Source organism: Echiichthys vipera (assembly GCF_963691815.1).
Source record: "Echiichthys vipera genome assembly, chromosome: 15".
In the NCBI taxonomy this organism is placed as follows: domain Eukaryota; kingdom Metazoa; phylum Chordata; class Actinopteri; order Perciformes; family Trachinidae; genus Echiichthys; species Echiichthys vipera.
Window position 1 is genome coordinate 28577303 of NC_139840.1, and position 23431 is coordinate 28600733.

The 23431-nt window shown below is 43.2% G+C and overlaps 1 protein-coding gene across 5 annotated transcripts in view; it reads left to right on the forward strand.

Moving 5' to 3' along the window:
* The window catches only part of coa1 (cytochrome C oxidase assembly factor 1), a 49183-nt gene extending 28018 nt beyond the window's left edge, over positions 1–21165 (forward strand). For all 5 annotated transcript variants that reach the window (XM_083927958.1, XM_083927959.1, XM_083927957.1 and 2 more), the window contains 4 exons: positions 1321–1423; positions 2720–2871; positions 15252–15328; positions 20825–21165. In XM_083927958.1, coding sequence (XP_083784084.1) covers positions 1330–1423; positions 2720–2871; positions 15252–15328; positions 20825–20960 — 459 coding nt within the window. In that variant the 5' untranslated portion in view covers positions 1321–1329 and the 3' untranslated portion in view covers positions 20961–21165. The remainder of the gene's footprint in view (positions 1–1320; positions 1424–2719; positions 2872–15251; positions 15329–20824) is intronic.
* The last annotated feature ends 2266 nt before the right edge of the window (positions 21166–23431 follow it).

A 23431-nucleotide genomic window follows, 5' to 3' on the forward strand; every position in this document is an offset into this window, starting at 1 on the left:
TGATTCTGTTCCTGGCTCCCGCCTGTGGCACACTTTTTTAATCAACTTTATTTAACTATTATTTAACTTTATTAATTAACAAAACACTGCAGCTCGGGTCAGAATGACGTCGAAGTCGCATTAAATGCGACCTGGTTGTTCAGATTGTGGTCGCATTTTAAAATCCGATAAGTGGGGCGGCTGGGGGCACAAAGGTTGGAGCAGTTGCCCCATGTAAAGAGGCTGAAGGTCCTCGGGGCAGCGGCCGCGGGTTCAACTCTGACCAGCGACCCTTTGCTGCATGTCTCCCCCTCTCTCTCTCACCCCATTTCCTGTCTGTCCTATGTAATAAAAAGGCTTTAAAAACTGCCAAAAAATACATAAATAAAAATCGAAACGTATCCAATTCAGTAGCACATTTAAAAGTGGCCTAATTCTGATTCGAAAATATCAGATTCAATGCAACTTGTGCTGTTCAGACTGTCAAAAGCAAATCAGATATGGGTCACATACATATGAGCCAAGGGGTCATCACTTTTTAATTTCTATTTTCTTTCTTTTTATATGGGTAGCCATTACATAAGGCAGTAGGGCAACTGTTACCAGTTGTGTTGCCAGATTGGGTGGTTTTGTGTTACTGCTCACTCACCTGATTAAGTCCTGAAAATCCAAGGAGGCACATATTAATTAATACAAAATGGAAACATAATGACTGCATAGAAGATTGTGAAACATGAAATAACAGGTGCTCAGATGGCTTGGTTCTAATTTCTACAACTCAGCAGCAGTGACTTAAACTCACTTCTGGGTTGTTGTAAGAAGCCAGTAAAGAGTGCAGTCCTTGAGTGCCTCAGTGGTTAGAGCAGGCGTCCCATATACAGAGGCTAAAAGTCCCCACTGCAGCGGCCTGGATTCGACTCCGACCTATGTACTATGTGAATAAACAAATAATATTTTTAAAAAGCTGCTCTCATTGGCTAGATTATCGGTGTAAAACACAGATAACATAAATTATAATACATATTATAATTGGACATACAATGTAGTATATACCTCAGACAAAACCCACCTGGAATTATTATGTGGTCTGACAGAGTTTTGACAGTTTATTTTCCCCTAATTGTTTGAAATGATTACTACTGTAACAAAGCAAGACCTTCAACCTCTGTTCAGCTACTTGTCAAGTTGCTTTTTCAATGCCCAAACTCAATATGTATAAAGGAACTACAATTCACTTTCTATTAGAACCATTCATTGGACATTCCCTATCAAAAAAATCACACAAATGCATTATTCCCAGTAAAGTGAGCAGACCAGTGTCTGGTTGTGTACCCCTTGCAGGAAGCCAAAATGAGGGTTTCCACCAGTCAGCTGCAGCAGCTCACCATCTTCACCACCATGCTGACTGGAGGTGGGATCGGCACCATGTACTATCTGCTGCAGAGTGAGTACAACAGAGCTGTGCATGTATGTGTGTGCATGAAGTGAAGGTATTTTGGTTTTTCTGTGCTTTTCATACCTCTTCAGGGCTCCAGACTAACTTTTTTTCACTAGTAGCATTGTGGCCCCCAACTGAAAATGTTTAGGGGCACACGCTGTCAACCAACATGCTAACCAAATATTTACATTTCTACTAATTTTCAGTGTATTAACAATAAATCATTTAATAATGGATGCAGAAAATACAATGTGCTGTTTCAAATTCAGTGTTACATTTTTATAATGCTCTTTTGAAGATGCAACATAGAAGGTAAGCCGACAGCACCATCACTGTCATGACAGTACAATATTAAAAAATATACCATACATTCAGAATAAGGGATGTGACGAGACCCATACACGATATTGAGTCCACGAGAACAAGACGAGATTTTAACACTAAAAGGGCCTCATCCCGCGCCTGACAACATACAGTCTCTGCTCCACAGAGAGCGAGATAAGAAGCGGTGTGACCGTCACTCGCTCATCTCACAGAACAGATTTGTTCACAATTTATTAAGTCGATGGACTTACACATGATTTTTTTCTCGCTGTGGTTTAAACATAATGAACCGTATCTACAGTGACTGTTTAAGTCTGTTTGAACCCGTCCCCTCCAGCAAATCACACCATAACAACAAGTATGGCAGCGGAGTTTGACTGACAGTTAGCGTAAGCCGTTAGCATTAGCCGTTCTAGCTAAGTAAAGATGAAAAACTCACCCAGTGCCAGCCTACAGTAGCTGCACCCGACAACAGACAACCCTGGCAACCAGCAACGCTCAACGCTATTGGCTGCTACCATGGAAACAGAACGGGACAGAAAGTCATTGTTAAACTTAAATTAAAATTAAGTTTAACAGTTTAATTCAGAATAAAAAAATTATTTTTTTATGGAAAAGCAATACTTTCATTCTATACCCCTCAAAACGCCCTGTGGGTGTATTATTATTAAAAAAAAATTAAATGTAGCTTTAAATCAAGATTCTACATATTCAATAATTTAACCTTTCTCCTTTCTTTGCCACTGTGGGACTTTACTCATGGGGGGGGGGGGAGTACCAGGCTGCTATTTGGGGCTTCCATTCACAGAGAATGACTGTTGTGACTCTAGTGTTTAAATCTGTGTGAGAAAGGTTGTTTTTTTTTACTTTAACTTCTGTTAGTTTCTACATATAAGCTAACTATCCAACTGCTGCTCTCATCTTTTACTCCTCAGTTTTCATCCACTTTTTTTATCTTTCTATCTACTATCCAATTAGAGAAATTTGCAGAGTCAGACTACTATAGGCTGGCTCTACAGAAATTGGAAGCATGTCCAGTTGCCATGGAAAGCCTGGGGGCCCCACCTTTAAAAGTCCACAACATCCATCTGACTGACAGAAACAACTACATAGATCAGCACACTGCACAGGTACTGTGTTTTGGTCCAAATGTGTTATTCTGTGTCCTGTGTCACCAGACTGAAAACAAAACAGTCGTCCCTTTTGTTCCGGTTATTCCTGTTTTTTTAACTGGCTATCTGGAGCTCTAAAAAAGTTATGAGTTACTATCCACAACTTTTCCTACAGAGATCGAAAAGTGCCTTGTGGTATGCCACCATGGTTCAGTGGTTTATGTTGATCCCACAGCAGCATGTGCCGATCCCTGAAGTGGCATGCCGCTTTCTCTGGTATGTACCGTTTCCTAATGGCAGGAGCCGACTGAGAGTGGTAGGCCACACTAGTTATGTCCCCTGATGTATATCTAATTTTGTTGTTGTCTTTATTGACACTCTTCTGACACTGCTTGTGACTGTCCCGAGGTGTAGATTGAAGCTAAGGGGGGCCTTTTCAGTTGTGGCTCCAAAGCTCTGCGATGCTCTGTTGCCACATGTTCGGCTGTCCCCTACACTGACTGTTTTTAAAACCAAACCTCAAAACACACTTTTATTCCTTGGCTTTTGGCTCGGCATGAGAGTTGCCTATTTTAATAATTTCCCCTTTCCTATTGGTCTTAATGCTTTTATTGTTATAAAGTTGTACTCCATAAGATTTGAGATCCCTTGTTTCTAGTGGCCTCTTTGGCAGTAAGCTGTAACTGCAGGTGAACCTGTTCTTCCAGAGCCTCCATCTTGTCACGTTCACTGTCACTATGTGTTGACTTTTTATTTTTTGCTCTTTTGTAAACTTTATTGAAACACATTCACCTCTTTACTTCCACACACACACACACACACACACACACACACACACACACACACACGTTCATATTAAACTTCTGCCCTTATTACAAGCCTGACTCAGAAGTTGAGGTTCCCGATTTACGATTACAAGTGAATGCAGCATAACTGTTAGTGATGATCAGCCGCTGTCAGAAGAGTCACTTACATGGCAGCGCATTTTGATATAGGGAGGGAATGTCTCCACAGACATGGATATTGGCATACTCCGCAAAAAGGCAACAAGTGTTTTCATTAATGGGTCAAATGATCAATCACCATTGTTTTAACTCACTCTGTGATAGATAGGAACTAAAAAGACAATTAACTAGATTGAAATCTTACAGAGTACAACTGTAATGTCCTGTTGGTTTTAAGTTGGTCTTAGTGTTTTGTTGTTTTTATGTTTAACTGTAGAGCACTTTGGTCAACTTTGTTATTTTTATATGTGCTTTATGCATACATTTGGATTAGATTGGATTAACAACATAGCTCAACACGTCAGAAACCAAATGGTTTACTCCCAATTTAAACTTACACTTCACTTACTCATACCACCATAAGTAAAATAATGTATAATTTCCTCTTGTCTGTTCTGCTATATGCGATACTTTTGAAATGACAGTAAATTAAGTAATTTTATGTATCCTTGCCAATGTAAGCAGAGCTAACCTAAGCTAACATTGCCATTATTAGCCTAGCCATCGTAACCAGTCTGACTAATCAATATCAGAAATGTAGAGCCAACCAACCTAAGAATGAGTAGTTTGAACAGTTACTATCAATGTGGCATAATAACTATGGAAATATAGCTGCCAGGGGGCGGAGTGGTACACAAAAATTCATCGGGACAATTCTGAATGCCCCGGCCCACATTCTGGCCCTACCCATCCCCTCCACCGGGACTTAACGGAAATATGACCACTAGATGGCAGAAGGCAAAATCACACAATTGACAATAAAGTGTTGGTTTAAAGCTTTCATGTGTTTGCTACAAATAAACAGATGCTGAAAAATACTTGTGTGTGTGGTCTCATTCATCCCCATACGTTCATTGGATAAACGCGGAGCGATTACTGGAGCGATACGCAGTTGCCATTTCCCATGAGGCTTTGCTCCGACCATTCTACATTCATTTATGAACAAAAAAACAAATTAAATCGTTGGTCATTTTATATTTGTGGTCATAAAGTTATGTAACGTCTGAATAAGAATAATTAGATCAAGATAGGAGGCTAAATAAAAATCAGTTGGCTGAATTAATGAGTGAGTCTTACACTCAACCATGAGTGAGATGTAGAGACGCAACAAGTGTTATATACAGTTGAAACCAGAAGTTTACATGCACTATGCAAAACAACACATAACACATTTTTTCTCACTCGCAAATCAAACGAAATCAGTCAAGAAATCAGGGAGAGAATTGTGGAACTCAGAAAGTCTGGTTCATCCTTGGGTGCAATTTCCAGATGCTTGAAGGTGCCACGTTCATCTCTTCAAACAAATATGCGCAAATATAAACATCATGGGAATGTCCGGCCATCACATCTCTCAGGAAGGAGACGGGCTCTGTGTCCCAGAGATGAACGTGTTTTGGTCCGAAAGCTGTGAATCAACCCCAGAACAAAAGCTAAAGAGCTTGTGAAGATGCTGGCTGAATCTGGTAAGAAAGTGTCATTATCCACAGTGAAACGAGTCCTGCACCGACATGGGCTGAAAGGCGACTCAGCAAGAAAGAAGCCGTTACTCCTGAAGAAACATAAAAAAGCCAGATTACAGTTTGCAAAAAGACACCAAGGCAAAGATCTCAACTTCTGCATACATGTCCTATGGTCTGATGAAACTAAAGTGGAGTTGTTTGGCCATAATCACCACTGTTACATTTGGAGAAAAAAGGGGGGCGCTTGTCAACCTGAGAACATCAACCAACTGTGAAGCATGGGGGTGGTAGTATCATGTTGTGGGGCTGTTTTTCTGCAACAGGAACTGGAGCTCTTCATAAAATAGATGGCATCATGAAGAAAGAACATTATGTGGAAATATTAAGGCAACATCTCAAGACATCAGCCAGGAAGTTAAAACTCGGGCGCAAATGGGTCTTCCAATGGACAATGACCCTAAGCACACTGCCAACATTGTCAAAAGTGACTTAAGGACAAGAAAATCATGTCTTGGAGTGGCCATCACAAAGCCCTGATCTGAATCCCATCGAAAATTTGTGGGCGGATTTGAAGAGGCGAGTGCGAGCAAGGAAACCGACAAACCTGGCTCAGTTACACCAGTTCTGTCAGGAGGAATCTGCCTGAATTCCAGCAGAGTACTGTCAGAAGCTTGTGGAAGGTTACCCAAAACGTTTGACCCAAGCTATTCAGTTCAAGGGCAATGCTACTAAATGCTAAGGAAATGTATGTAAACTTTTGACCTTGAAGAAAGTAATAAAAAATGATCTAAAATATACTCTCTCATTATTGTGGCATTAAGCAAAATGAAATAATTTTGATAATCCTAACTGACCTGAAACAGGAGAGGTTTAGTCTGGCTTAACTTCAGACAGTGAAAAAAAAAGCGTTATGTGTCTTTGTGAATGTAAACTACAACTGTATAGTGGTTGGACTCTCTGTATGTTTGGTTTATAGAGATTTCTGAGATTTTCACAGGAACGTGCTTGATTCTGAAGAGCTTTAACTCAATGGGCCAGTCATGAACATCACACGGCTGTGCAGGGCAGTCTGCCGGCCGGTTCACTTGAGCTTATTTGCAGCCGGCCGACCAGGAAATCTCCCTGTCGTTCCGATGCCCACTAAGCCCCTGATAGCTGCTACTGTGGCTAGAGTAGCAATAGCCATGTTAAAGTGAAATTCTGGTATAAAATCAGCCCAGGGTCTTTTTAGGTAAATTGGTTCAGCAAATAAGCCATCGAGACCGTTTTTTTGGTGTAACAAGTATTGGCGTAGATTTTCCAGAGCGTCGCTAACAGCCTGTCGCGGCTAACACGGATTAGCTCGGGGCGGCGAGTTGGACGGATTCAAACAGCTTTTTTAACCACTAATACTGTCTAAATCAGTGGTTCCGTCAGTGGGGGGCGTCAAAGATCCGGGGGGGGGGGGGTCGCAAAGCCCTCTTCATTTTAAGGGGTTTAATAATTTTGAAGTAATTTATCCATTTAATTCATATATGTGACAAAATCAACTAAATTCAAGGGCCACATTAAACATTTATTTGTGTATTTCAAATTTTAGATAAATGAATAAGTTATAGGCCTATATCACAGGGAACAGAGCGTTTGTGACTTGAACGCCTCACGTGCAGCAGTCGTTGCTAGGCGGAGCTAAGGGAGAGATAGCGAAGCGTCAGGTAGAGGAGACTGCGGAAAATGTCAAAAAGAAAAAGAGGGGCTACTGAGAAAGTTATATTGAGTTTGGCTTCATAGAAGCAATGGATAAAATTAGAGCAGAATGTATATTTTGCTGTGAGAAACTGGCAAATGAAAGTTTGAAGCCCTGAAAGCTGAAGCGACACCAGACAACTAAACATCCCGAGACGGTGGGTAAACCCAAAGAGGTTTTCATCAGAAAAAGAGAGCTTGTTGTCACTAGCAGGCCCCAAAACATAAAGGAGAGATTCTTCAGGGCGGGAAACGACCAGAGGCAGGCAACGGTTTCATCCTTTGAGTGCTCTCTCCTAATTGCCCAAGCCAAAAAGCCACACAACATCGGCCAAACACCTTAAACCTACGTGCATTAAAATGGGATACTGTGTGGACTGCAGGTGGCTAACAAATTTAAGACTAAGTACTTCAGTTCTGAAGAAATATGTTCTAATCATACACAGGTTCTCTTTCATTGTCCAATGCTGTTATTAAATAACTGAAATATAAAGTATTTCATGTAAAAGAAGTTATGATGTTCCTTATTTTATTTTTATTGTCATGGGGGGTGGGGGTGGCGGGGTTACAATGGTAAAAATATGGGTCCCCTAAGAAAAAGGTTGGGAACCACTGGTCTAAATAACACAAAACCTCTGCAGTAGAATGATAAGAGTCCCTACACATTAACCGAAGCAACAGCAACAACGTAGTTAGTGAACCCAGAGTTTATTAAAAGAGTGTTTTAAAGACTTACCTACTGGCCCCTGTACCAGCTGCTCCATTCAAGTTGAATACCAAATACAATCCAAAGGGAAGGAGAACATTGATGATTTTTTTCCAGCAAAACACGTAAACGTTGTGTGCTCCATCCCTTTGGATTGTATTTGGTATTCGACTTGAATGGAGCAACTTGTTCACTAACTACGTTGTTGGTGCTTTGTTTTCTGTGTAGGGACTCTTCTCATGCTACTGCAGAGGTTTGCTGTTATTTTCAGCAGGATTAGTGGTTAAAAAAGATGTTTGAATGTGTCCAAAACACATGAATTATGAAGTTGTATTACGGTACATTATGATGTAAGTTAATTACGGGCATTATCATGCCATATTATTTCTCATAAATGATTGCAGAAGTCTTTGGGTGGATACCATTTATTACACAGATTTGGTGCAAATATACCAGTTTTTTCATTACTTGAATTTTTCAGTGATTAGATAGTTAACACTTCTGTTGTAAACTGCTCAGTAACCCCCTGATTGTCAATATACGTAGGGAAGCGATCCATCCTCTGAAAAAGTGAAGGTCAATGTGAGTCTGATGAATTGGATTAGTTTAGAGAGGTCACCTAGACAGGGGTGTTGTCTCCAACACTCTCCAATATCATTATTGAACCATTGGCTCAAGTAATTAGGCAGAAGCAGAGCATCAAGGGGGTGGAGGAAGGAGGTTCAGAACACAAATTGGGTTTATTGCTGACGATGTAATAGCATATATAGGTCAACCAGGCGCAAGTTTTCCTATACTAATGGACTTACTGGAGGAAAATGGGCACTATTCAGGGTATAATCTTAACGTGACAAAGACACAGATTGTTTTGCTGGAATAAATCATCAATGGGCTCCTTTTCTTTGGATTGTATTTGGTAATCAACTTGAATGGAGCAGCTGGTACAGGGGCCAGTAGGTAAGTCTTTAAAACACTCTTTTAATAAACTCTGGGTTCACTAACTACGTTGTTGGTGCTTTGTTTTCTAGGGACTCTTCTCATGCTACTGCAGAGGTTTGCTGTTATTTTCAGCAGGATTATTGGTTAAAAAAGACGTTTGAATGCGTCCAAAACACATGAATCATGAAGTTGTATTGCGGTACATTATGATGTAAGTTAATGACAGGCATAAGTTATTGCAGCAGTCTTTGGGTGGATACCATTTATTACACAGATTTGGTGCAAATATACCAATTTTTTCATTAGATGAAAAAATTAGATGGTGAACACTTCTAATTATCAATATACGTAGGGAAGCCATCCATCCTCTGAATGCTCTTTGTCTCTAGTTTGTGGTTATCAAGTTTAAGGAGGCTAGGATTATCATAGAGGTCACCATACATAATTTTAGACAATGAGCTCAAGTTTCAAAAAATGCTCTTCCTACAATTAAATGGCTACTATGGAGACTAACAAAATCACAGATCAATACAGGTGGGTTCATTGAGACAAAAGCTTTCCAGTTAGACCCAATTTATTGAACTGCAAGGCTGTTTATTGACCCCAAGATGCAGAAATTTGAGTCAAATACTCCAGTATGTCAAAATTGTACATTTGTACCCTATGAGAAAACCTGCATGTTCTTGCCCCATACAATCTGGGATAATGATAAAGTGGGCATGTCTGTGTAGGAGAGTGAGCCTACATGTATTATGGCTAGAATATATTAGTTGCTGAATTAATTATGAATTAACTCAACTCGTTAAAATTTAGGATTTAATTTACCTCGAAGTAGGGCACCACACCAAACAAGTTAGTAATTTAAAGTAATTGATTATTTTAAATTTTATCAGTCTTGTCTCGAACGCATTAGTTCGTACCACAGCCTTATCAGTGACCATCAATTTCTGCACAGAAGGGAAGACTCTCACAACGACGTAAAGTTATAAACATTTATTCATTCAACTAGCAAAGATAATACAGAATAGTGCAATACTGAATAGATGAGTTAAAAAAAGGGTTAAATGTGGATATAAAAAAGTTTAAGACCAGAGTGATTCAGACCTACGGGGCTCGTTTATAATATCTCTGGCGGACTTAATCTGGCTCTAAATAGCCTTTAACAGAACTCGGATCAGAACCTAATTACCACCAACGTTTTTAACCAGTAGTTGTAATAAAAGGCCAACCTTATTTTGCCGTTGATATTACAGTCGCCATGGCGTCTTACAGTACAGATGAAGGTTCCGTAGGTCCGAGTCCCGGTGTTTGGCGGACCTGGGTTCTGGTCTGTAGACTGGGTCAGCTGCGTAGTTGTTTCATCAGTGCTTGTCTGCTCCCGTCCTGGCTTGGATTCAGCTCTTCAGGTGGCTGCAGCTCTGACTGTGGCTTTTGTTTAGTGGTCAAAGAAGTTCTGACCGGTTCTGTGAGGCTGGTGTCGTGATTTCGATACAATTTGCCGGCCGGACAAAAGGAAAAGACAGCATGAGGGTTTTTACTATACTTATAAAAGATAAAAACGTAGCGTTGAAAACTTATAAAGTTGCGTGATAAAAATAGATTAAAACGAAAATATTTTAACAAGAAAACAAAATATAAAGTAACGTCTCTTGCGAGCTTTTGGATAACAAAAGTTGAACAAAAGAAAACAAAACGCAGGAAGCGCAGAAGAGGGGGAGAAGAGAGAAAAGTCGAGGAGGTGAAGATGAAGTAAGGATGAAGTGAAGAGGGCAGGAGCAGGAGACACCTCTGTGTGGACTCTTTATCTCCCCGGAGGAGCCAGAAGGGGGGTCTTGGCCTAACCCAATCCTCTGGTTCTGAGCTAATTAACTGCTTTATATTCCAGAATTCTAACAGGGAAGATTAAACTATCTCTGGTTGATTTTTTGTTATTAATCTTTCTGATATCCATCTCATCTCTCATCTCATCTTCATCTGCTTATCCGGGGTCGGGTCGCGGGTGCAGCAGCTTTAGCAGGGGGCCCCAAACTTCCCTTTCCCGGGCCACATTAACCAGCTCTAACTGGGGGATCCCGAGGCGTTCCCAGGCCAGTGTGGAGATATAATCTCTCCACCTAGTCCTGGGTCTTCTGCGAGGCCTCCTCCCAGCTGGACGTGCCTGGAACACCTCCCTAGGGAGACGCCCAGGGGGCATCCTTACTAGATGCCCGAACCACCTCAACTGGCTCCTTTCAATACAAAGGAGCAGCGGCTCTACTCTGAGTTCCTCACGGATGGCTGAACTTCTCACCCTATCTCTAAGGGAGACTCCAGCCACCCTCCTGAGAAAACCCATTTAGGCCGCTTGTACCCGCGACCTCGTTCTTTCGGTCATGACCCAGCTTTCATGACCATAGGTGAGAGTAGGAACGAAGATTGACCGGTAGATCGAGAGCTTTGCCTTACGGCTCAGTTCTCTTTTCGTCACAACGGTGCGGTAGAGCGACTGCAACACCGCCCTCGCTGCTCCGATTCTCCGGCAAAACTCACGCTCCATCGTCCCCTCACTCGTGAACATGATCCCGAGGTACTTGAACTCCTTCACTTGGGGTAAGGACTTATTCCCTACCTGGAGTAAGCAATCCACCGGTTTCCTGCTGAGAGCCATGGCCTCAGATTTAGAGGTGCTGATCCTCATCCCAGCCGTTTCACACTCGGCTGCGAACCGATCCAGTGAGTGCTGAATGTCACTGACCAACGATGCCATCAGGACCACATCATCTGCGAAAAGCAGAGACGAGATCCTCAGCCCACCGAACTGCAACCCCTCCCCACCACGACTACGCCTCGATATCCTGTCCATGAAAATCACGAACAGGATTGGTGACAAAGCGCACCCCTGGCGGAGGCCAACCCCCACCGGGAACGAATCCGACTTACTGCTGAGGATCCGGAAACAGCTCTCACTTTGGGTGTACAGAGATTGGATGGCCCACAGAAGTGACCCCCTCACCCCATACTCCCGCAGCACCTCCCACAGTATCTCCCGAGGAACCCGGTCATATGCCTTCTCCAGATCCACAAAACACATGTAGACTGGATGAGCATACTCCCAGGCCCACTCCAGGATCCTTGCGAGAATGAAGAACTGGTCCGTTGTTCCACGTCCAGGACGGAATCCACATTGTTCCTATTCAATCTGAGGTTCGACTATAGGACGAACCCTCCTTTCCAGCACCTTGGAGTAGACTTTACCAGGGAGGCTGAGTAGTGTGATAACCCTGTAATTGGCACACACCCTCTGATCCCCCTTTTTAAAAAGAGGAATGTTGAAAAGGTGTGTCAACCAAGACAGCCCCTCCAAACCCAAAGCTTTCAGCATTTCTGGACGAATCTCATCAACCCCTGGGGCTTTGCCACTGTGGAGATGTTTGACTACTTCAGTGACTTCCGCCAGGGATATTGACAATGCTTCCCCATCAGCCTCCAGCTCTGCCTCTACAAAAGAGGGCGTGTTAGTCGGATTAAGGAGTTCCTCAAAGTGCTCCATCCACCGCCCGATTACCTCATCGGCTGAGGTCACCAGCGTCCCGTCCTTACTGTAAACAGCTTGGACGGTTCCCCGTTTCCCCCTCCTGAGATGTCGAATGGTTTTCCAGAAGCACCTTGGTGCCGCCCGAAAGTCCTTCTTCATGTCTTCTCCGAACTCCTCCCACACCCGCTGCTTTGCCTCTGACACAGCAGAGGCTGCAGCCCTTCTGGCCTGGCGGTACCTTGCAACTGCCTCCGGAGTCTTCTGGGATAGCATATCCCGGAAGGCCTCCTTCTTCAGTCGGACAGCTTCCCTGACCACCGGTGTCCACCACGGTGTTCGAGGGTTACCGCCCCTGGAGGCACCTAAGACCTTGAGGCCACAACTCACCGCTGCAGCTTCAGCAATGGAAGCTTTGAACATTGCCCACTCCGGTTCAATGCCCCAAACTTCCACAGGGATGCCAGAAAAGCTCCGCCGGAGGTGTGAGTTGAAGATCTCTCGGACAGGGGCCTCCTCCAGACGTTCCCAGTTCCCCCGCACTACTTGTTTGGGTTTACCTGGTCCGTCCAGAATCTTCCCCCATCCTCTGATCCAACTCATCACCAGATGGTGATCAGTTGACAGCTCTGCCCCTCTCTTCACTCGAGTGTCCAAAACATACGGCCTCAGATCAGATGATACGATCACAAAATCGATCATCGACCTTTGGCCTAGGGTGCTCTGCTACCACGTACACTTATGAGCATCCTTATGTCCGAACATGGTGTTAGTTATAGATAATCCGTGACTAGCACAGAAGTCTAATAACTGACGACCACTTGGATTTAGATCAGGGAGGCCGTTCCTCCCAATCACGCCTCTCCAGGTGTCTCCATCATTGCCCACGTGGGCGTTGAAGTCTCCCAGCAGAACTATGGAGTACCCTACCGGAGCCCCATGCAGGACTCCATTCAGGGTCTCCAAGAAGGCCGAATACTCTGAACTGCTGTTCGGTGCATATGTACAAACAACAGTCAGAGTTTTCCCCCCTACCACCCGCAGGCGTAAGGAGGCGACCCTCTCGTCCAACGGGGTAAACTCCAACACCGCGGCGCTCAGCCAGGGGTTTGTGAGTATCCCCACACCCGCCCGGCGCCTCACACCCTGGGCAACTCCAGAAGAGAATAGGGTCCAACCCCTATCCAGGAGTACGGTTCCAGAACCGAGCTGTGTGTGGAGGTAAGCCCCACCAGATCTAACTGGCAGCGCTCCACCTCCCGCACAAGCTCCGGCTTCTTCCCCGACAGAGAGGTGACATTCCACGTCCCAAGAGCCAGCTTCTGCTGCCCGTGTCTGGTCCGCCGAGGCCCCTCACCTTCACTGCCACCCGTGCAGCAGCGCACCCGACCCAAGTGGTTCCTCCTGCGAGTGGTTGGCCCACAGGATGGAGTGGAGGGAGGTGCCACGTCACTTGCCGTGCCCGGCCGGGCTCCGTGGCAAACCCGGCCACCAGGCGCTCGCCGGCGAGCCCTCCGTCTGGGCCTGGCTCCAGACGGGGGCCCCGGGCTTCCTCCGGGCAGGGTCTCTCTTCCTCTTCGTTGTTTGTCCATTGAGTCTCTGTGAACCATTCTTAGTCCGGCCCCTCGCCTGAGACCACTTTGCCATGGGAGACCCTACCAGGAGCACTAGGCTCCAGACAAAACAGCCCCCAGGTTCACAGGGACACACAAACCTCTCCCCCACGATAAGGTGATGGTTCCTGGAGATCTGATATCCAATTTAACCAAAATCTTAAGGTAGGCAGTTTTAACAGCCTTAACCTTACTGAGTATTATTAAAACACAGAATATTTCAGGAATTAGACAGAGTCTTTGCAGTTCTGAAACCACATAAACATAATCACAACAAGATACAAATAATGCATACACAGTTACACATTTGGAAGAATGTCTTTGAACAGGCAGTTGCGATGAAACAGCGAACTTTAACTGTTATTCAAACTTTCCAAGTTATGTTTCTTGTCCTTATCACTGAATGTCACTCTGTCTCCTGGGTGAGGGAGAGACCGACCCTTCAGTTCAAATTGCTGTCAGATTTGACGTTGTTTTAGGATAAAAGGTCCTCCCTCCTGGAGTTCTGGGTTTTAATTACCCTAGGAGGGTTTGAGGTTGTAAAACACCTTAACCCACATTGAAACAAGTATAAAAACGTCTTATCTCCCACTCTCTTCCTGTGACGCTAAGCAGATAGTCAGACAGGGAATCCAAAGTGTACTCACAAAAGAGCACTTCCTATCGGGGTTCCTACATCTGTTATGGAGTTGTTTTACTATCTTTATTCAAGAGCGTGGTCTTTTGCTTTGAACGCATTATTTACAGATTTCACTCAGATATCTCATTCTCTCCTTCAAACTCTGCCCTTGCACTCAAATAGCTCCTTATTGTGCTCAAATAGTTTCTTCTTTCATTCAAATTTATTCTGCTTCTGCTCAAACTGTATTCTTTGGAACAAATAAATTGTTTCTCACACTTAGATATGTAGCTGCTCACATTGTTAAAGCTCCCAGCTTTAGCTCTTCTCTTCACACTCACACTGCTCCTATGCACTCTCCAGTTGTCTGCTTGTGGATTTCTGCTGCACGTATTTTTTTCCTGTCACAACTCTATCAAATATTCTCAACCAGTAGGATTCCATGTGTAGTGTATACCAATGAAATGATCACTGTCTCCTTGCTGGTGCGTTCGCTTACTTTTTAGAGCTTTATTTATTATCTTAAACATGTGTAAATTAGCGACCATGTCCTGATATTATTTTACCTGTGGTGGAAAATGCATTACATTTGCTATTATGGTAGACTGTTTATATGGTTGTGTTCAAATGATTGTGCTCTGTTACACAGCTTGAGTATCTTATAACAGCACTATGCAGGCTGCTGTAGTTAAGTGGAAGTACTGGTGTGGGAATAATGGGCAGCTTTACAACACAATCATGTTGTGAAGAGCTCTGATATCTGTCTACACTGATGAATGTAGACAGAATGCAGATGAATTTGAATTTGTATTGTGTTGCAGATCAAGATTCCTGTGACAGGGGCAGAAACCGGAGGTTATCTGTATACTTCGTCCATCAGAGACCCTGATAACAACAGGTGAGTACATTCTGCTCTTTTCTGAGTTCAATGCAAATGACAGTGACAATGTATTCTATTCAATCCAGCTCAATTTTACAGTGCCAAATCAGAACAAAAGTTATCTCAACACTTTACATATGGAGTAGGTGAAGACCACATTCTATGACTTTTTTATGATTTGCATAGACTCAACAATTCCCCCATGAGTAGCAACAAGTCACACTATCTTTAATAATAATTATAATAATAATAATAATTGTGGAGGACGGTCAAGACAGATGGCCGTCCTCCACAGAGCTGAGTCTTTCTGACGTTCCTGCCTGTAATAGGGAAGGTTTTCATTGCCACCGTACTCTACGGGGGAATTGATGGGTCTATGTTTATCATAGAGTGTGGTCTTTACCTAGTTTGTAAAGTGTCCTGAGATAACTTTTGTTATGATTTGGCACTATAAATAAAATTGAATTGAATTGAATATATATATACACACAGGAACGTCAAACAAACCCAGCTCTATGGAGGACAGACGGTTGGGGGGGGGGGGGGGGGGGCAGAGAGGCAGATGGACAGAGAGAGACAAAGACAGAAAGCCAGAGACTTCCAGAGATGCAAGCAACCACAAAAGTAACAGTAACTATAATAATATCTACAGTAATGTGAATATGACTAAAAAGTTACGGCAGTTAACATACCAGAATGATATAAGTAGTAGAAACAATTGCAGCTAAGGTGATAGAATATGAGTAATAATAATTATGGTGGTAAATATGATGGGTAGTAGTAATATCAGCTGTGATACAATGGGAAATACGAGTGATAGCATTTTTATGGCTACAAATTTCATAATTTATAAGACTAACGATAGTATATATGACTAACAGTAATAATAATAATAACAATAATAATAATAATAATAATAGCAGCAGGAAGCGTCATACAGGACCACGCATCACCACGATCGGCAGAGACCTGAGAGATGACAAAGCACAAACAACTCCGGGGAAGAAGTTAAATTAGTAACATGCATTGATGAGACATGAATGATACAGACAGTGAGGATAGGAGCTCAGAGTATCGGGAAAAGTGTTCCCCCGGCAGATTAGGCCTATAGCCGCATCATTAAGGGCTCATTAGCCCTAAATGTAATCTTTATTAAAGAGTAACGTTTTAAGTTTACTTTTAAATATGGGGACGGTGTCTGCCTCCCAAACAATGCTTGGGAGTCAGTTCCACAGGAGAGGAGCTTAGTAGCTGAAGGCTCTGCCTCCCATTCTACTTTTGGAGACTCGAGGAACGACAAGTAGCCCTGCATTCTCAGAGCGCAGCGATCTAGTCGGGTAATACGGTACTATGAGTTCTTTAAGATACGACGGTGCCTGACCTATAAGAGCTTTGTAGGTAAGGAGAAGGATTTTAAATTCTATTCTAGATTTTACAGGTAGCCAGTGCAAAGAAGCTAATACAGGAGAAATATGTTCTCTTCGATTTGTTTTAGTACGTGGTCGAGCTGCAGCATTTTGGAGTCTCTTAACAGACTTATTGGAGCAGCCTGATAATAAGGAGTTGCAATAGTCCAGCCTAGAATTAATAAACGCATGGACTACTTTTTCTGCATCTTTCTGAGACACAATGTTCCTAATTTTCACAATATTATGCAGGTGAAAATATGAAGTCCTTGTTGTTAGTTTTATGTGAGAATCGAAGGACATATCCTGATCAAAAATAACACCCAGATTCCTTACTGTGGTGCTGGAGGACAACACAACATCATCCAGAGTAACAATATCTCTGGATATTGAGTTTCCGAGACCTTCAGGGCCAAGTACAATGACCTCAATAATTTAAAAAAGACTTTAGATATCCATGCCCAATATTAAAAACGAGGCCCAGACTGACTTTATCATAGGAAGGCAGGCACAAGATAATAAATGGAAAACAATACAAATAGTGGAGGCGATTCAAAAGAGGTGGGAGAGTGCAATTTTAGTGAGCATGGACAAATACAGCAGTACCACCTTAACAGTTTTTCCAGATCATACTTTGATTCTACAGATAAGATAAATTCTTATACCCATGGGCCAGTGACGTGCAGTGAGGGTTGGGGTTGGGGAGGCACTGACTCACAAGTCAGATTTACAAACATACAGTAGGATGCCAATAGGATAGGATGAGAGAATAGGAGCGAATAGGATGCTGAAAACCATTTTAAAATACCAGAGCCACTGTATATTGCAGTATATCTTACCTTTACTTGTAAATGACTTCTTGCTTTGACTGAAAGTCCAGCTTTGAAAAATGTCTTAGTTTAGAAATCAAATCCTCCATTTTCAGGGCGAGAAATGACAGCTTGTCGCTTAGCTCTACAGCGTTGCACAGCACTCTTCTGTGTTTACTTTTTGCACACAGGTCAGAGTTCACTGTGACCTGGCTGGCTATCAGGCTGCTCACTATCGCCGCCTTCCTTGAGGCAGAGGTACTGCCTGCCTCAAGGCCAGCATTTTCCCTGTGGATTTATGTCTTATCAATAAGATGTAAATATTACACACATACATAAAATACATTACTGAACACCATGGAAAAGAAGACGTACACTTTTATTACATAAAAGTGTCCTCAACCATCATATTGGAGAAATGGGAACAGGCACGCTCCATTTGCACGCGCTCAATCCAGTTTGTGAGTGATTGCGCAATCTGGAGGGAGGCTCGGCTGTCCATGCCTCACCTCTCGTCTCCGAAGAGACTCCGTTTATTTATGCAGGAAATACAGAATTTTCTGCGATTTTTACTATAAAAATGGTCAAAATACATTAAGAACCACAGCAAAATCATAGTCCAGAGGACAAATATTAATTCTTGTGTTATTTTATTATTTCGTTTCTTTTTCCTCTCATGATGACAGGGGAGGCACAGCCTCACCTGCCTCCCCTGACTGCACGTCACTGCCATGGGCAAAATATTTTTTTTAAAAACAAACAAAAAAACTTCAACTGTAACGTCACTCACCATACAGGATAGATGATGACACTAAGCCTGAGTAATCTTGTGGACCTAAAAAACAGATCCTTGTTTTACTCTTCCTTGTCCTTCTTTCAAACATCAGTCATTCTTCCTGCCATTTTCTGCTCTCTTGCTTAGGGAGATGGCTGTTCATTGGATTTTAAAAGCTTTCTATGAAGTCAGCTTAATGTCAGAAGGAGATATTTTCTGGTAAGCCTGGCACTTAACAGAATGAATGGCAGAGTCCAGAAAAATCCCAAAAGGCATTCAATAGTGTGAGTTATATCTTTTTTTCCCTAATGTCTTAGGGAAGTTTGGCTTTAATGACAATTCTGCCAAATGTATAAAGTCAGTGTATCATGAACCAACAGCAAAAGTGAAGGTCAATGGGAGTCTGACGAATTGGATTAAGTTAGAGAGGTCACCTAGACAGGGGTGTTGTCTCCATCACTATCCAATATCATTATTTAACCATTGGATCAAGTAATTAGGCAGAAGCAGAGCATCAAGGGGGTGGAGGAAGGAGGTTCAGAACACAAATTGGGTTTATTGCAGACGATGTAATAGCATATACAGGTCAACCAGGCGCAAGTTTTCCTATACTAATGGACTTACTGGAGGAAAATGGGCACTATTCAGGGTATAATCTTAACGTGACAAAGACACAGATTGTTTTGCTGGAAAAAATAATCAATGGGCTCCTTTTCTTTGGATTGTATTTGGTTATCAACTTGAATGGAGCAGCTGGTACAGGGGCCAGTAGGTAAGTCTTTAAAACACTCTTTTAATAAACTCTGGGTTCACTAACTACGTTGTTGGTGCTTTGTTTTCTGTGTAGGGACTCTTCTCATGCTACTGCAGAGGTTTGCTGTTATTTTCAGCAGGATTAGTGGTTAAAAAAGACGTTTGAATGCGTCCAAAACACATGAATCATGAAGTTGTATTACGGTACATTATGATGTAAGTTAATGACAGGCATAAGCTATTGCAGCAGTCTTTGGGTGGATACCATTTATTACACAGATTTGGTGCAAATATACCAATTTTTTCATTACTTGCGATAAGATGGTGAACACTTCTGATTGTCAATATACGTAGGGAAGCCATCCATCCTCTGAATGCTCTATGTCTCTAGTTTGTGGTTATCAAGTTTAAGGAGGCTAGGATTATCATAGAGGTCACCATACATAATTTTAGACAATGAGCTCAAGTTAAAAAAAAAATGCTCTCCCTACAATTAAATGGCTACTATGGAGACTAACAAAATCACAGATCAATACAGGTGGGTTCATTGAGACAAAAGCTTTCCAGTTAGACCCAATTTATTGAACTCCAAGGCTGTTTATTGACCCCAAGATGCAGAAATTTGAGTCAAATACTCCAGTATGTCAAAATTGTATATTTGTACCCTATGAGAAAACCTGCATGTTCTTGCCCCATACAATCTGGGATAATGATAAAGTGGGCATGTCAGTTATGGAGTTATTTTACTATCTTTATTCAAGAGCGTGGTCTTTTGCTTTGAACGCATTATTCACTGATTTCACGTTCAGATTTGTCATTCTCTCCTTCAAACTCTGCCCTTGCACTCAAATAGCTCCTTATTGTGCTCAAATAGTTTCTTCTTTCATTCGCAATTATTCTGCTTCTGCTCAAACCGTATTCTTGTGCACAAATAAATTGTTTCTAACACTTAGATACGTAGCTGCTCACAGTGTTCCTGCTCCCAGCTTTAGCTCTTCTCTTCACACTCACACTGCTTCTATGCGCTCTCCAGTTGTCTGCTTGTGGATTTCTGCTGCACGCTTGGATTTAGCTCTAAACTACACACCAACAACAAGGATCAAAGACAAATACTGACTCAGATGGGACTTGAACAAGATTAAATACTGAAGGGTGAATATCACAAAAGAGGTAGACAAAATATATAATGCAAATTACACTCAGATTAATTACCATTACCTCGTGAGTTCGAGGATCGAAATAGTTAAAATGAACATATTACCAAGGCTATTGTACCTCTATCAATCTTTACAGCATTCAACCACTGGATCAAGGTGGGGAGGGAGTTTGGGTGGAAGAATATTATTAGATATAACATATCTATATCCCCATATCTATATCCCCAAAGATGACAGGTAGGTGTCTCTATTGCATAATTGTCATAAGTAACCGAACATGGAAGACATGATGACTTTATTCAAAGCTTTTTCTCACAGTTTTAAACTCAATTGGAATTTTGTCTGTGGTTTTGTATGTTTACAAAAATTACAATAACATTTAAGTGAAAAGAATGTATAACAGCCATATAGGAGGGGCAAATAAATTCACAAACAGGATTCCTTACGTTGCTTTGAGCCACAAATATCACATAAACACCTTTTTTGTTGTTGTTGTTGTGAATCTTTGGTCTGAAATGGGCTTAATGAATGTCAAAACAAACACCTAGATTATAATATTGCAAATATATAAATATCACAATACTTTCATCACCTGTCTCTGTCACTCCCTACAGGTGGAGTCTGAAACAGGCAGTTCTGAAGCTCAGGGAAGGACAGACCATCGACCTGTTTAGTCCTCCCCCAAGAGCTGCAGCACAAACCCAAGCAACAGAGCACACAAAAGGGCTAGACACAAGCCACTGGGACTGACCAAGTCCATTTGCTATTGAGAACAGCAGGCCTCATTTACCAAAATCCTTTCATTCGGCAGAGAGAGAACACCAGACAAGCTGTCATACAGTGGGTTTATTAATAGTCACTCTAAGCGTCTACAAGAGATACTGGACCATTTTTGTTCTGTTGGAAAATACTGTTTGGTTATTCAGAGCATTCAATTGTTTTGCATAAATTCTGTTCTTACCTAAATACAATCCCAAATAAATAAACATTGGAGAATGTTAGAATCTTTGTGAGAAGTTTCTAGTTAAGAACTTTTGGAGAATGAGGAGAATTAAAGTGGAAGTTGTCCTGCTCCAGCAGGTGTTGAGAAGAAGCTGAATTGACCACAATTTAAATGGGGGTTTACTTATCTCATCTCATCTCATCTTCATCCGCTTATCCGGGGTCGGGTCGCGGGGGCAGCAGCTTTAGCAGGGGACCCCAAACTTCCCTAACCCGCTCTAACTGGGGGATCCCGAGGCGTTCCCAGGCCAGTGTGGAGATATAATCTCTCCACCTAGTCCTGGGTCTTCCCCGAGGCCTCCTCCCAGCTGGACGTGCCTGGAACACCTCCCTAGGGAAGCGCCCAGCTCTACTCCGAGTTCCTCACGGATGGCTGAACTTCTCACCCTATCTCTAAGGGAGACTCCAGCCACCCTCCTGAGAAAACCCATTTCGGCCGCTTGTACTCGCAACCTCGTTCTTTCGGTCATGACCCAACTTTCATGACCATAGGTGAGGGTAGGAACAAAGATTGACCGGTAGATCGAGAGCTTTGCCTTCCGGCTCAGCTCTCTTTTCGTCACAACGGTGCAGTAGAGCGACTGCAACACTGCCCCCGCTGCTCCGATTCTCCGGCCAAACTCACGCTCCATCGTCCCCTCACTCGTGAACATGATCCCGAGGTACTTGAACTCCTTCACTTGGGGTAAGGACTCATTCCCTACCTGGAGTAAGCAATCCACCGGTTTCCTGCTAAGAGCCATGGCCTCAGATTTAGAGATGCCCTCCTTTCCAGCACCTTGGAGTAGACTTTACCAGGGAGGCTGAGTAGTGTGATACCCCTGTAATTGGCACACACCCTCTGGTCCCCCTTTTTAAAAAGAGGAACCACCACCCCGGTCTGCCACTCCGTTGAAGTCTCCCAACAGAACTATGGACTCCCCTACCGGAGCCCCATGCAGGACTCCATTCAGGGTCTCCAAGAAGGCCGAATACTCTGAACTGCTGTTTGGTGCATATGCACAAACAACACTCAGAGTTTTCCCCCCTACCACCCGCAGGCGTAAGGAGGCGACCCGCTCGTCCACCGGGGTGAACTCCAACACCGCGGCGCTCAGCCGGGGGTTTGTGAGTATCCCCACACCCGCCCGGCGCCTCACACCCTGGGCAACTCCAGAGAAGAATAGTGTCCAACCCCTATCCAGGAGTACGGTTCCAGAACCGAGACTGTGTGTGGAGGTAAGCCCCACCAGATCTAACTGGTAGTGCTCCACCTCCTGCACAAGCTCCGGCTCCTTCCCCGACAGAGACGTGACATTCCACGTCCCAAGAGCCAGCTTCTGCTGCCCGTGTCTGGTCCGTCGAGGCCCCTCACCTTCACTGCCACCCGTGCAGCAGCGCACCCGACCCAAGTGGTTCCTCCTGCGAGTAGTGGGCCCACAGGATGGAGAGGAGGGAGGTGCCACGTCACTTTTTAGGGCTGTGCCCGGCCGGGCTTCGTGGCAAACCCGACCACCAGGCGCTCGCCGGTGAGCCCTCCGTCTGGGCCTGGCCCCAGACGGGGGCCCTGGGCTTCCTCCGGGCAGGGTCTCTCTTCCTCTTCGTTGTTTGTCCATTGAGTCTTTGTGAACCATTCTTAGTCCAGCCCCTCGCCTGAGACCACTTTGCCATGGGAGACCCTACCAGGAGCACTAAGCTCCAGACAACACAGCCCTCAGGTTCACAGGGACACACAAACCTCTCCACCACGATAAGGTGATGGTTCCCGGAGAGGGGGTTTACTTACCAAATGGCTAATCCTCAACTCACATGACTACCATGACTGCTCTGGATTGTTATGTTGTCTCCAGGTTTGGTGTTTCTTTTTGATAAACTCTCTTTCAACATATAACATGCCATGGGTACAGACATGCAAAACATGTATCAAGGAGTATTTCACCTTCTAAGATAATTAATTACCCTCTTGTCATATGGCAGGACATTTATTTTTCACAAAACTTTGGTTTCACTGACCTCATTTACTTAAATATTCCTTCTTCCTTTGTAGAGGTAGATAAGGGTAATAGTCACCACACACACACAAATATATATAAAAAGCATGTTTGTAACCCTATTTTAATTATATAAAAAAAAATGCACGGATAATGTCTGATTCTCCTTTGAGCTTAATGTTTTAAAAACACTGGTTTATCTTGCTGATGGAACGCTAAAATAGGTTTTGTGACTTTTTCCTCTTGTTA